This window comes from Mustelus asterias, chromosome 3, assembly GCF_964213995.1.
Source record: "Mustelus asterias chromosome 3, sMusAst1.hap1.1, whole genome shotgun sequence".
NCBI classification, from domain to species: domain Eukaryota; kingdom Metazoa; phylum Chordata; class Chondrichthyes; order Carcharhiniformes; family Triakidae; genus Mustelus; species Mustelus asterias.
The window spans coordinates 74,370,316-74,386,151 of record NC_135803.1 but is presented as its reverse complement, the minus strand read 5'-3'; the positions used below and the strand labels follow the sequence as shown (position 1 = coordinate 74,386,151).

The 15,836-nt window shown below is 43.6% G+C and overlaps 1 protein-coding gene across 1 annotated transcript in view; it reads left to right on the top strand.

Moving 5' to 3' along the window:
* The window catches only part of LOC144491836 (lactosylceramide 4-alpha-galactosyltransferase-like), a 37,937-nt gene extending 25,515 nt beyond the window's left edge, over positions 1-12,422 (top strand). Inside the window, exons 3-4 of the mRNA XM_078210130.1 lie at positions 180-254; positions 11,835-12,422. Coding sequence (XP_078066256.1) covers positions 180-254; positions 11,835-12,422 — 663 coding nt within the window. The remainder of the gene's footprint in view (positions 1-179; positions 255-11,834) is intronic.
* Positions 12,423-15,836: the final 3,414 nt, after the last annotated feature.

Sequence of the window (15,836 nt, the reverse complement as noted above, 5' to 3'; positions counted from 1 at the left end):
TGAAGATCTTGGCGTTGACCTTCCCCCCCTCATCCCGTAGGTTTGAAACATGATCCACTGCATCCACAGCCTGACCTTTCACCTCTCCCTATTCCAGAGAAGGTTCCAAAATGCACCCACCTATGTATTTTTCTGAAAAAGAGACACGCTGCTGAAGCTTTTCATCTTGCACTCATCAGGAAAAATGCAAGATTGCCAAATTTCAAATGATCACAACAACTTATACCACAGGAGAACAGGATGGTGATTGGTTGGTAAGTCATCTCTGATTGGCCAAGGCTTTGCCATGGAGAAAGCAATGAGAAACTCCAGGCTCCCCAGTTTCCACGTAATTCAAAAAGAAGCCTACGGCTTGAACATATTATTATTGTTTGCAGAGAATGTGTCCCTTTGTATGAATGTATGGCACTTCTAAAAAGTGTAAATAAGCCATGTTAGTTCAAATTCACTTTTTTAAAATAATTCATTCATGGGATGTGGGATCTCTGGCACGACCAAAAATTATTGTCCATCCCTTCTGAGATAGAGATATGATCCCTTTCCTTGATGTACTGGTTGAAAACTTTGTTAATGGGTTCTCCCTACTGCCTAGCACAAGTCTACCTTCACTAGTAAGTATACACTTTGGGATTCACATAGCTCCTCCGCTATAAGATTGGCCATATCAGGTTTCATTGTTCTGGTGCAAGCAAACCGCATATCTATACTTAGAGTACAACAGATCAGGTTGGTTTAACTGGAGCTGCCATCCATTGGGGTCTCATAACTAGTCAGGTTACCCAAGGTTTATTGAATTCATTAATGCTCTAGACTAGAGGACAACTTTGATGGGGCATTAATTTATAAAAGAACACATGCCAAAGCTGTTGAAAATTTGAAATGAAAAACAGAAAGCAGTACTTCACATCTGTGGAGAAAGAAACAATTAATAGGCTTGATTTTATATGGGTGGCAGAGCAGGGCAGGGTCCCCTTGCCCTGGTGTAGATGATGGTGACACTGCCCTATGTGGCCGGCCTGTCTCACAGACAGGATGTTACTTGGCTTGAGATGAACCTTCCACCCCCAGAGAGGGAAGAGGTGTTTACTTGAGAGCTACCAACCAATCAAACAGCCGGCAGCTCTTCGGTTCCAGCAGTGCCAAGGGAGTGTAAATAGAGCCTTAATCATTTTTTTAAATTCTGGATAGGTCAGTGAAGTGGGAAAAACATAAAGCTGGGTACATAACACATAAAATGGCTGCCTGGCACATAAACAGTCACCTGGGAAAGAAACATTAAACAGGCACTGACTTTTAGTGCAGACAGCTACTTGAAATTAAAACATGAAGGACAGACAGTTATTTAAAGTTAAACATGCAGGGAACAAATACTATAAGAAACAGCCAGGGCTTGAGGCACTTTTAAGATAAGGACAGATTTGGACAATAAGGACTGATAAAGAGATTAGCCACAAACGGGAATGGGAATACATAAATACAGGAAAACCAATTACTGTATGTATAGACCGAAACTAAGTAATTGATAGGGAAAATGTACCCATTCTATGAAACATTGCGATGTTAAAAGCCAATGTCTGTATATGTCTGGCTGTAACGATGTGTTAAACTATCAATCCTACTCAACTGTAACGATGTGTTAAATGGCTAATATCCGGGCTATCCATTGTCTGAAAAGTATAAAAATGAACCACTCCTATTGTATCATTGAGAGAAGGTAGCTGCCTGGTGTACTGCGGAGTGCCAGTGCCTTTTCTCCACAAAGCTTCGTCAAATAAAACTTTATTGTTGAAACCTCCAAGTCTGACTCCGAAGTGGCACAACAGTCAACATTTGTTATCATCCCTAAATGCCCTTGAGAAGGTGGTGGTGAGCTATCCTCCTGAACAGCTGCAGTCCACTCTGTAGCAGTTTGACACAATTGATTGAGCATTTCAGAGAGAAGTTAAGAGTCAACCACATTGCTGTGGGTCTGGAGTCACATGCAGGCCAGACCAGGTAAGGATGACAGATTGCCTTCCCTGAAGGACATTAGGTGAACAAGATGGGTTTTCATGACAATCAATGATAGTTTAGGGCCGCCACTGCTGAGCCTAGTTTTCAACTGTAGATACTTTTTAATGAATTTACTTTTTTTAAATAATTAATTGAATTTATATTCCACCTTCTGCCATCGTGGGATTTGAACCTGTATCCCCAGAGAATTAGCTTGGGCTTCTGGATTACTAGTACAGTGATATTACCAGATGCCAGTGGTGGGAGTGGCTTTGGGAGGCTTGCCCATCTTAAGTCGTCAATTAATGGCTATAAAGTTGGTGGCTTCGAAGAGTGTTGCCTACCTTACAGGCCTCTGTGCCCATCAGAGTGCCCCCACGTGCCCCCCCCCCCCGCCCAAAAAAGTTCTTTAAACCCTCACATTTCTCCTGCATCCACCTTCCCAGCCCAGCCCCTCCTCCCCCCACCCCCACTCCTCCGCTGCCAACCCCCTCCTTACAGATGGGCTCCATCCCCAATTGCCTTCTTCAGGGCTGACTGCAGTCCCAGCAGAGGACAAGGCTCCCTTGGCACTGCTGGAACCAAAGAGCTGCCAGCCATTTGACTGGTTGGTAGCTCTCAAGTAAACAGCTCTTCCCTCTCTGGGGGTGGAAGGTTCACCTCAAGCCAAGTAACATCCTGTCTGTGAGACAGACAGGCCACATCGGGGCAATGTCACCATTATCTACACCAGGACAAGGGGACCCTGCCCTGCTCTGCCACCCACACAAAATCCAGCCTATTAACTGTTTCTTTCTCCACACATATGAAGTACTTCTTTCTGTTTTTCATTTTAGATTTCCAACAGCTTTGGTACATGTTCTTTTATAAATTAATGCCCCATCAAAGCTGTCCTCTAGTCTGGAACATTAATGAATTCAATAAACCTTGGGTAACCTGACTAGTTATTGGACCCCAATGGATGGCAGCTCCAGTTAAGCCAGCTTGGTCTGTTGTACTCTTCAGTATCGATATGCGGTTTGCTTGCACCAGAGCAATGAAACCTCGCCAGCAATCAATGATTTCTCCAGGATCATAAGCGATTTTTTTAGGGCATAGCCTGATAATGTGCTTTATAACCTCCTTTAGATAACCTCCTTTAGATCTCCTTTATAACCTCCAATTGATCCAAGGCATTTGTTATTTTTCAATCTCCATCAGTTGACTTCAAACTCCTTCAGTATCTTTGGTATTTCACAACAAATGAATCCCCAATTAGAATTCTGTTTTTTAGTGAATATGCCTAAAAATACTCATAATACAAATGGATCCCTATGGGATTGTTCATGGTGAGATGGATATGTGAAGGCTGCAGTTATAACATATGTTATATGAAATATAATATTCCATGGCATTACGCACAGAACTACATTGAACAGCACTAGAATTTAGAATGATAGAATCAAAGAATCCCTACAGTGCAGAAAGAGGCCTTTTGGCCCATTGAGTCTGCACTGACCCTCTGACAGAGCATATTACCCTGGCCCTTTCCCCATAAGCCCATTAATTTACCTCACTAATCCCCCTAACCTACAGCTCTTAGAACACTAAGGGGCAATTTAGTATGGCCAATCAACCTAACCTGCACATCTTTGGACAGCATAGGAACTGTACAGCATAGGAACTAGCCATTCAGCCCATTTGGTCTATGCTGCTGTTTTATGATCCACATGACCCTCTTAACATGCTATTGAGTTCATCTCACCCTCTATTCATTTCTTCATGTACTTACCTAATGTATTCTTAAATGCATTTATGTTATTAGTGTTATCCATGGCAAATTGGATATCATTTTATATGTTGTATATGTTACAAATGTGTGCCGTTTTATGGCACTTGTGTAAGAAGAGCTGGAAATCAAAGCTTAAACAAGGTTTCTGCTGCAAGTTTGGTGAAATTGGAGGCAGCTCTGAGGAACTACGTAGACATAGAGCCATAGAACCATAGAAGATTACAGAATGGAAGCCCACTTGGCCTATCCTGTCTCTGTGTGCCAGTTCATTGTTAAATCAAACCAAAACTAACCCCACTGCCCTGCTCCCTCTCAAAGCCCTGTACATAACCTGGAGGAACAAAGAACAAAGAACAAAGAACAATACAGCACAGGAACAGGCCCTTCGGCCCTCCAAGCCTGCGCCGCTCCCCGGTCCAGGATTGAATCCTGAATCCAGGATCCCCGCCCAATTTTCCAGCCTATCTACATACCAATATCCTATCCACCGAGCTGTCCCTCACAGCTATGATGCTTTGTTCATTACAACCTATTAACTTACCCCCACCCCCCCATTCCAGACCATGTGATCTCCAGGGAGAGGCGAAAACCCAGAGTGAAAAACCCCAGGGCCAATATGGGGAAAAAAATAAAATCTGGGAAATTCCTCTCCGACCCCCTGAGGCGATCGAAACGAGTCCAGGAGATCACAATGGCCCCGATCGGAAAATGCTTCCCAACCCTAGTCATTTCCACTTCCACGAACACCATATGAATTCCCTGCCCCCGAGACAGGTTCCCAACTATCCGCAGTCTCACTCTGTACTGGCACCAGCAAGATGATCGTAGAATGAAGCCTTGAAACGAGAAACCAGGAACAATTAGCCCGCGCCGCTCCCTGGTCCAAACTAGACCACTCTTTTGTATCCCTCCATTCCCACTCCGTTCATATAGCTGTCTAGATAAGTCTTAAACGTTCCCAGTGTGTCCGCCTCCACCACCTTGCCCGGCAACACATTCCAGGCCCCCACGACCCTCTGTGTGAAATATGTCCTTCTGATATCTGTGTTAAACCTCCCCCCCTTCACCTTGAACCTATGACCCCTCGTGAACGTCACCACCGACCCGGGGAAAAGCTTCCCACCGTTCACCCTATCTATGCCTTTCATAATTTTATACACCTCTATTAAGTCTCCCCTCATCCTCCGTCTTTCCAAGGAGAACAACCCCAGTTTCCCCAATCTCTCCTCATAACCAAGCCCCTCCATACCAGGCAACATCCTGGTAAACCTCCTCTGTACTCTCTCCAAAGCCTCCACGTCCTTCTGGTAGTGTGGCGACCAGAACTGGACGCAGTATTCCAAATGCGGCCGAACCAACGTTCTATACATCTGCAACATCAGACCCCAACTTTTATACTCTATGCCCCGTCCTATAAAGGCAAGCATGCCATATGCCTTCTTCACCACCTTCTCCACCTGTGACGTCACCTTCAAAGATCTGTGGACTTGCACACCCAGGTCCCTCTGCGTCTCTACACCCTTTATGGTTCTTCCATTTATCGTGTAGCTCCTCCCTACATTATTCCCACCAAAATGCATCACTTCGCATTTATCAGGATTGAACTCCATCTGCCATTTCCTTGCCCAAATTTCCAGCCTATCTATATCCTTCTGTAGCCTCTGACAATGTTCCTCACTATCTGCAAGTCCTGCCAGTTTTGTGTCGTCCGCAAACTTACTGATCACCCCAGTTACTCCTTCTTCCAGATCATTTATATAAATCACAAACAGCAGAGGTCCCAATACAGAGCCCTGCGGTACACCACTAGTCACAGGCCTCCAGCCGGAAAAAGACCCTTCCACTACCACCCTCTGTCTTCTATGACCAAGCCAGTTCTCCACCCATCTAGCCACCTCCCCCTTTATCCCATGGGATCCAACCTTTTTCACTAGCCTACCATGAGGGACTTTGTCAAACGCTTTACTAAAGTCCATATAGACAACATCCACGGCCCTTCCTTCGTCAACCATTTTGGTCACTTCTTCAAAAAACACCACCAGGTTCGTGAGGCATGACCTCCCTCTCACAAAACCATGTTGACTATCGTTAATGAGTTTATTCCTTTCTAAATGCGCATACATCCTATCTTTAAGAATCTTCTCCAACAACTTCCCCACCACGGACGTCAAGCTCACCGGCCTATAATTACCCGGGTTATCCTTCCTACCCTTCTTAAATAACGGGACCACATTAGCTATCCTCCAATCCTCTGGGACCTCACCTGTGTCCAGTGACGAGACAAAGATTTGCGTCAGAGGCCCAACGATTTCACCTCTCGTCTCCCTGAGCAGCCTTGGATAGATTCCATCAGGCCCTGGGGATTTGTCAGTCTTTATATTCTCTAACAAACCTAACACTTCCTCCTTTGTAATGGAGATTTTCTCCAACGGTTCAACACTCCCCTCCGAGACACTCCCAGTCAACACATCCCTCTCCTTAGTGAATACCGACGCAAAGTATTCATTTAGGATCTCCCCTACCTCTTTGGGCTCCAAGCATAAGTCCCCACTTTTGTCCCTGAGAGGTCCGATTTTTTCCCTTACAACCCTTTTGTTCCTAACGTATGAATAAAATGCCTTGGGATTCTCCTTAATCCTGTCCGCCAAGAACATTTCGTGACCCCTTTTTGCTCTTCTAATTCCCCGTTTGAGTATTTTCCTACTTTCATTATACTCCTCCAGAGCTCCCTCTGTTTTTAGCTGCTTGGACCTAACATACGCCTCTCTTTTCCTTTTGACCAGTCCCTCAATTTCCCTGGTTATCCACGGTTCTCTAATCCTACCCTTCCTATCCTTCTTTTTTACAGGCACATGCTTGTCCTGTAGCCCTAACAACCGTTCCTTAAAAGACTGCCACATACCAGATGTGGATTTACCCTCAAACAGCCTCTCCCAATCAAGAGCTGCCAATTTCTGCCTGATCCCAATAAAGTTAGCCTTCCCCCAATCCAACACCTTACCCTTGGGACACCACTCATCCTTTTCCATCACTATCCTAAAGCTAACAGAATTGTGGTCACTATTTGCCACATGTTCCCCGACCAAAACTTTGAAGACCTGACCGGGCTCATTCCCCAGCACCAGGTCCAGTATAGCCCCCTCTCTAGTTGGGCTGTCCACATATTGTTCCAACGAACCCTCCTGTACACATTTTACAAATGTTTATATTATTTTGCAGCAAGCCAATATTAATGAGTATTGCACCTCAGCAGCACTATGATTGTACAGTGAATGCAATGTAATGCTAAAATTCTAAAGGGAGATTAACTAGATATTAGAGTAAGGCAAAGAGAGTAATGCAGTCTTAAAAAGGAATTGTCAATTTTCCAAAGAATGAATTGCTATGTCAACAATGTACACCAGAAGCAATAGGGTGCGGATGAACAGAATTCTCAACATTGGAATATCAGTTAGGTTGTTAACAGAGCTGTTAACATTGGATAATAATATTAGTTCCTTTTCACTAGAATGATTCACAAGCTCTCAAGAACAGAAAACACGTCTGAATCGTTCATAGAATATGAATGCCTTGGACAACAAGGCATTTATTGTCCTTACCTATTCACCTTTGAGAAGATGGTAGTGAGCCTCCGTCTTGAACCATTGTATTCCATTAGGTATAAGTCCCCTTCTGAGATTCCCACCATCACAGATGCCAGTGTTCGGACAATTTGATTGACTCCATGTGATGTCAAGAAATGGCTGAAAATGGAGGACAGAACAAAGATTATGGGCCCTAACAGCATCCTGGCTATAGTACTAAAAACTTAGTTATCCAGAACTGGCCACATCCCTAGCCAAGCCAATCCAACACAGTTATAACACTGGCATTTGCCTAACAATGTGAAAATTTGTTGAGGTATGTTCTGTCCACAAAAATCAGGACAAATCTAAACAGGTCAATTACTGCCCCATTAGTCCAACCTCAATCATCAGCAAATGACATGGAAGCATCAGTGTTATCAAGCGACATTTCATTAGCAATAACCTCCTCACCCATGCTCAGTTTGAGTTCCACCAGGACTCCATATTTCATTACAACCTTCATCTAAACATGGACAAAATAGCTGAATTCCAGAGGTGAGGAGAGAGAATGACTGCCCTTGACAGCAAGGCATCAGGAAGCCCCAGTAAAATTGAAATCAATGGGAATCAGGTGAAAAGACCTCCACTTGTTGGGTCATACCGAGTGTTAAGACCCATGCCAGAAATTCCAAGGTGTTTTATGAAGTTAGCCTAAACCCTAAGTTTTACATTTGATTTTGGCATTGGTGAGCATAAGGTGTTTCACTCCAGGTATGATTCAATTGACCCACTAAGAAGCTTTTATCAAACAAAGTTTATTTAAGAATACAATTAAAATGTAACAAAAAGATTTAGGATAACTTTTACCATTTACAAGAATTAAACACAACACTGTATAAACCTTAACAGTTAGCTATCTGTGTTGTTCCAAGTCAAACACCATCCCACAGGCATACACCCTTCTCCAGCCTTATTTAGTGCTCAAGCAAGCGTGCACATGTGATGCTGGATTTGCAGCTTTTTTACACCTGCTGTGAATTGGTCCTTTGAATGTTGGATTTACTCTCTGAGGCTTCCCAGTTCTGGAACTTTCAGCACGCCTCCGGGGAGAGAGAGAGAGATACTGCCTTCTTCCAACTTCTAGCAGCAACTGAACCAAAACTAAAAACTGGACTTTTCTGTGGAAAAGAACTGTCCTCAGGCATATCACCTGACCTGTCTATCATCCCAAATCAAGCTCCACTCAGCAATCCCCAAAGGACCATTAAACCACAGAACACTGCATTAGTCCAGATTAAAATCAGTGTGATGTCTATTATATTGCTTCAGTAACAATTGGAGGACACCGGTTACAGACATCACAGCACCAATAAAATGCTCGGACATACTTGACAAACCTGGAGAGAAACATGATTAAAATATATTTCTTAAAGGCACAGTATCATCACATTAGGGCAAAAAAGATGGTTTTGGTTTTTGAAAGTCAACTATCTCAACGTCAGGACATCACTGCAGGGGTTCATTAGGTCAATGTCCTAGCACCAACCATCTTCAGTTGCTTCATCAATCACGAAACTGTATGGGGAGGACACAGAGAAGGCACAAAGAGATATAGAGAGGCTAAGTGAGTGGGCAATAAGATAGCAGATGAAGTATAATATAGGGAAGTTATTCACTTTGGTTGGAAGAATAAAAAAGCAGAGTACTTTTGGAAAGGTAAGAAACTTGTAAGTGTTGATGTTCAAAGAGATATGTGTGTGCTTGTATGAGGAAACCAGAAAGTTAGCATGCAGACGCAGCAAGCAATTAAGAAGTCAAATGGCATGTTGGCCTTTAATGCAAGGGTATTGGAATACATGAATACAGTTGTGCAAGTTTTGGTGAGACAGCATCTGAAATACCATGTAAATTTTTGTCTCCACATTTAAGAAAGGAAAGGTGATACAATGAAAGTTCACTCAACTGGTCCCTGGGATGAGGGGCTCGTCCTATGATGAGAGGCTGAGTAAATTGGGTTTAGAAGAATGAGAGGGGATCTCATGAAACCTACAAAATTCTGAAGGGACTTGATAATTGTATACATAGAACGTATGAATTAAGAACAGGAATAGGCAACTTGGTCCCTCGAGCCTGCTCCACCATTCAGTAAGATCACAGATTATCTGATTGTAACCTCAACCCCACATTCCTGCCTACTCCTGATAACTTTTCACCCCCTTGTTAATCAAGAATCTATCTAGCACTGCCTTAAAAATATTCAAAATCTGCTTCCACTGTCTTTCACAACCTTCTGAGAAGAAATTCTCCTAATTCCTGTCTTGAATGAGTGACCCTTTACTTTTAAACAGTGACCCCTAGTTCTAAATTCGCTAACAAGAGGAAATGTCCTCTCCACATCCACCCTGCCAATAGCCCCTAGAATCTTAAGGGTTTTGATCAAGTCACCTCTTACTCTTCTATACTCCAGATTATACAAGCCTAGCCTGTCCAACCTTTCCTCATAAGACAACATACCCATTCCTGGTATTTGTCCAGGAAACCTTCTCTACACTGCTTCTAATGCATTTACATCTTTATTAAATAAGGAGGCCAATACTGTACGCAATGCTCCAGACGTGGTCTTGCCAATACCCTGTAGAACTGAAGCATAAACTCCTATTTTATAATCAATTCCCCTCACAATAAATAATAACATCTATTAGCTTTCTTAATTATTTGCTGTACCTGCATATTTGCCTTTTGTGATTCATACCCTAGGACACCCAGATCCCTCTGAATCTCAGGGTTCTGCAATCTTTCACCATTTAGATAATAAGCTTTTTTTATTCTTCCTTCCCAGGTAGACCATTTCACATTTTCCCTAATATCCTCAATTTTCCAGATCTTTGCCTACTCACATGACCTATCTATGTCCCTCCTTAGCCTCCCTATTACCCTTCACAGTTTACTTTCCTACCTATCTTTGTGTCATCAACAAACTTCATAGCCTTACTTTTGGTCCCTTCGTTTATATAAATTGTAAAATGTTAAGACCACAGCACTGATCCCTGTGGCACACCACTCATTACATCCTGCCAAGATAAAGATCTATTTGTGCAAATTCTCCATTACCTGTTAGCCAATCTTCTATCCATGCCAATATGTCACCTCCTACATCATGGGCTTTTATTTCCCGCAATAATCTTTGATGTGGTACCTTATCAAATCCTTTCTGGAAATCTAAGTACAGTACATCCACCCTGTATCCACAGCTCATGTCACTCCTTCAAAGAACTCCAATAAACTGGAATGCTGACACAGACTGCTTCAGTATCTGAGTACTGAACATTATACAATCATCAGAGAATATCTCCAATTCTGACCTTATGATGGAGGGATGGACATTGATGAAGCAGCTGAAAATGTCTGGGCTTTGTGCACTGCCCTGGGAAACTCCTGCAGCAATGTTCTGGGGCTGAGATAATTGGCCTCTAACAATCACAACCATCCTCCTTTTTGCTAGGTATGACTCCAACCAGTGAAGAGTTTTTCCTCTGATTTCCATTGAATCAGCCTTGCTAGGGTTCCTCAGTGACACATTCAAAAGCTGCCTTGATGGCAAGTGAAATCATTCTCACCTTAATATCCAGGATTCAGCTCTTTCATCCATATTTGGGCCAATTGGCTGTAACAAAGTCTGGAGCAATGTTCCTTCTATGCTGTATGAGTGTGCACCCACAGTGCGATTGAAAATGTGCAACATAATGAATTAATAGGTTGTGCACAAGCAATGTACCCATGACTATGCATCAATCATAAGGGGTCAGGGGAGTGTGGAGTACAACAAGCCAGGAGTACATAGCAAAGAGACGTTGGAAGCAAGATTTGTCTGGAGCAGGTTATTGGTAAGAGCCATTTGAAAGTACTCTCAACATTGTTTTCATTATTTTGCTGATGTTTGAGAGTACGTCAAGGCAGCAGTAATTGTCTGGATTGGATTTGTCTCGCTTCTTGAGTGTGATCTTGTTCCTGAGGCAAGAACACAGGAGACCATGATCTCAAATGGGATGCTCTGCACTGATTATGGGAGAGCTCGGAGGAGGGATTCAGCCCTTTCTGTAGAATGAAAGGGAAACATGCAGAGTCAGTTCACCCGGGCTGCCTTCACATATCTTGTATTGACTGGTGAGGGAGTGAGATTGGCAGAAAGCTTGAGGCAAGTCAGTCATCTCCCTGTCTTCCTTAAGTGAGAGATGGCCTGAGCAAGCTTATACTTCCAATCTAACAGTAGAGGGACCTCGAGTGCAGGTGAGCAATTGTATTTCAATATGAGTTTAGAAACAACCACGGGAGAGATTAGCTAGTGATTTAACAGTGATATGATTTTGTAAATTGTCATTTGAAAGAAAACTTATTCAGACGTCTCTGCGATGGTTTTAAAGAATGCGAGTGTTAAATGCTGGGTCGTGCTGGGCAATGGAAGAGAGGAACATATCGTAATGATCACCTTTAACTCTGTAATGCAGGTAGACCCGTATTTTGAACAATACTGGATTCACGTGCTCTCAGATGCCTGCAGGCTCGCCCTCTTGTGGAAATACGGTGGCATATACCTGGACACGGACATCATATCCTTGAAGCCGTTGACTTTCGCAAACTTCATCTGCGCCCAACAGAAAAACTTAGCCAATGGTGCAGCTCTGGGATTTAGCCAGTACCACGGTTTCACAAAGGACTGCATGATAGACTATGTCAATAATTATCAAGGTGAAATCTGGGGTCACCAAGGTCCTGCGTTAATGAGCCGTGTATTGAGGCAATGGTGTAAAACGGATGACCTTGATGAATTCGTTGGTCTAAAGTGCAACGGCATTTCCTATCTGCCTCCAAATGCTTTCTACCCAATTCCATATGACAAGTGGGAAAAATACTTTGAACGTTGGACACTGGAGAATATCAGAGCCATTTTCTTAAATACGTATGGAGCGCATATCTGGAACTTTCTTAGCTCTGGAAACCAGGACAATATGAATAACAGGAGTGGTGTACTATTAGAATACTTCTTCCATAAGTATTGCCCAAGTACATACAAGACTTTTTACACAAAGCAGTGATTCAATTCAACCTTCTATTTTGCCAGTTTGCATATAATATTTATTGAATTTACTTCACGCTGATTTGCTATTTGAAAAAAATCAATTGTTCCCCCTAATAGTCCAATAATCACACTGCCTGGCTTGGCACTGAGTCACTACAGTCAGCCTGTGAGGTTCCAGGTTTAATTCCCATGCCCCAGTTGGCGAAGCAGTTTCCAAATTGTTTGGAATTTGGAACATTACAATTGGCCAAAAGGCACCTGGGCTAAGCAGAGAGCAAGAGTAGCCAATGCTTATGTTGTTGTTCACTGTCCATGCTTTTACTGGGATATGTTGGCTATAATGTGGCTATGATGTACCATTCTTTGCTGAGACTCTTAAACTTGCATGTGAAGATTCAGTACTGAAGCAAAGTAAGAAGTCTCACAATACTAGTCTAATGCTCACTCACCAACGTGAGACTGTGCTTTAAAGGAGAAAGGTTACAAAAATTGGACGGGGACAGAAATGTATAATTTAATCTCTAATAGGATAATAATAATGGTACAAAATGAACATCAGAAAGCTGGGAATGGTCGAATGAATCCACTCACAAAGGTTTTAGAACTGATAATAACATTGGATAGGTGGAAGAGTGAATCCTCTCTGTCATGAGCTCCAATATATCTGCTGTTCTCCTGAGGGAGAATTCTACAGCATTTGTTTCATCGCCCTGAAATGTGGATGAATGAGATTCAATAGCATTGCAGTTTGCTTTCTACAGATGATATTTCCAGGCACCCAGGCGTATTTCAGTTATAAATGTTTAAGCATTAGGAAATGGAGGAGTGGGACCAACAAGAGGGCATGGCTGAGCTACTAAAGTCTACATCTGTCTTTATTAAAGTCAAATTGAAATGGATAGTGTTGAGACACTGGGTGTGGGGATGGATTTATAAAGAAACACTGTGTTGTGATACTGAACCCCCAAACAGCAACAGTGGCCCAAAATGCAGGATATTTCCAGAACCCATCAGAGTGCTGCTCCGACACATTCAAGCAAACTCGTATGCGGTCTGCCAAAATATTGGGCATTTAAGCAACTGACTGATCTTTGAAAGACATGATAAGCTGCTCATCCAATTACAGGCTGATTCCTCCCTGCATCTGCTGCCGATTGTAGGGAAAAACCAGCCTGTGAGGGAAAGCAGCAAGGAGGGAAGGTAAGATTCGAAGAACACAAGTGCAAATGGGACAAGTGAGCTCCAGGTAAGTCAGCAGGTGCCAGGTAAGGCAGTAGGTGCTAGGCGAAGCAGCGGGTGCAGGCAAGGCAGCAGAGACCAGGTGAGGCAGTGGGTGCCAGGCAAGGCAGTGGGTGCCGTGCCAGGCAAGGCAGCGGATCCCAAATGAGCACAGTAAGAAGTCTCACAACACTAGTTTAAAGTCCAACAGGTTTATTTGGTATCACGAGCTTTCGGAGCGCTGCTCCTTCATCAGGTGAGTGGAGAGTTGGGTTCACAAACAGGGCATATATAGACAGAGACGCAATTGCAAGATAATGGTTGGAAAGCGCGTCTTTACAGGTAATCAAGTCCTTACAGGTACAGACAATGTGAGTGGAGAGAGGGATAATCACAGGTTAAAGAGGTGTGAATTATCTCAAGCCAGGACAGTTTGAAGGATTTTGTAAGCCCAGGCCAAATAGTGGGGGTTACCGATAGTGTGACATGAACCCAAGATCCCGGTTGAGGCCGTCCTCATGGGTGCGGAACTTGGCTATCAGTTTCTGCTCGGCGATTCTGCGTTGACGGCAACGCAGCAAATGGGACAAGTGAGATTCTGCGTTGACGAAGTGGGGAGAGAGAATGTGTGAAACGGGCGGGTGGAAAGAGAGTGTTGGGAGGGGGGTTGGGAGAGAGAGTGTGAGTAAGGGGGTGGGGAGAGAGTGTAAGGGGGTGGGGAGAGAGTCTGTGAAAGGGGTGGAATTGGGAGTGAGTGTTGTAGGCAATCGCTGATCAGAATTACAGCTGAGTTAAAAGACAGATCCCATTTTTGCAAAGGCTGAAAAAATGTGGGATTGACTGTGAAATTCAGTCAGGTATTTTCAATCTGCCCAAATTCAAGGCTTTTTTTAAAGCAATAACGAAGCAACACTGTGGGTGTAATTATCTCATTTCCTGCAGCGCGGCACGGCGAGTGGGAAAAACGGGGTCAAAGTCACCACTCCAAGGGCAATTTCCTCCATCATAGTTTTAGCCACTTTGGCAAAAATAAGTGAAGGGGTGGCTCCCATGACGTGTGATTGAACCTGCATCAGTTCGAGCAGTCCTCTTTCCCGTACGGAGAAAATTTCAGTCCAATTTAATTTGATTCCTTATGCTAATTGTGGCTGAGAAGGCTTTGTTCTTTTCCTGTCACAATGATCACTGGGAGTTGGGCAGAATGTTGTCCGTAACTTACAGGTACCATTGCAGTGCCCACAATTGTTATCACTTCCCCAGTATAAATTGTTAACTTGGCCTCAGTACTCTTCAAATTCGGTTTAACTTCTCTCAAGTAACAAGGTGTATGCTCACTTATCACAGTAACTGGTGCCTCTGTATCAACTTCCATCTTAAGAGGCTTTCCATTTACCCAGAACATTACAGTAACAGGGGCTATCTTGCCTGCTTTTATATTAAACAGTGAGTGAATATTTCAACCGGTGGTGCTGAACTTTTCCACGTTGTATATCGGTGACGCATTATTTAATGGGTTGCTCAGTAGATGTGAATTGGCTCTGCACCTATGCCTTAAGTGGCCTCTCCTATGGACAAAAAAAACTCAGCATCCTTATACCCGCAGGGGAGTGGTTACTTCCACATTGGTAACATTCCATTTCAAACTTTGCTGATTGATTGCCTCTTCTAAATCTTCTTGTCTTCTATGTGGCTGAACTCGTTTCCAGTCCCCGCAGATACTCTTCAGTTTTGTTGCCACTGACTACAGATTCCTGCCCTAACTGGTGAACGGCACCAGTTTGCGTGCTCTGTAACTCTTGTGCACCTTCCTCAATGCTTTCCATTGCCTGTGCTATCTCCATTGCTTACTTCAAATTTATATCAATCTCTGAAAGTAATCTCCATTGAATCGCCTCGTTATTCACCTCGCAAACTAATCTGCCCGGCTGCTGGATGCAGTGGAGGAGAGATGCGAGCTGCTATACCCGATGGAGGGATGTCACCCAAGGGCTCGCACAGCCAATGGCATCTGGGAGGCTGTAGCTGCAGCTGTAAGTGCCCGGGCACTGGCATGTCGTTCCGGAGACCGGTGCCGGAAAAAGATCAACGACCTTCTTCGGGCAGCAAGGGTGAGTGAGCATCTCATTCTGAAACCAATACATGTGCTGCGCTTACAATGTGAAACCAGCACTGTCTCCAATCCCTGTGGAACCCCCAATTAGCACCTCACAAT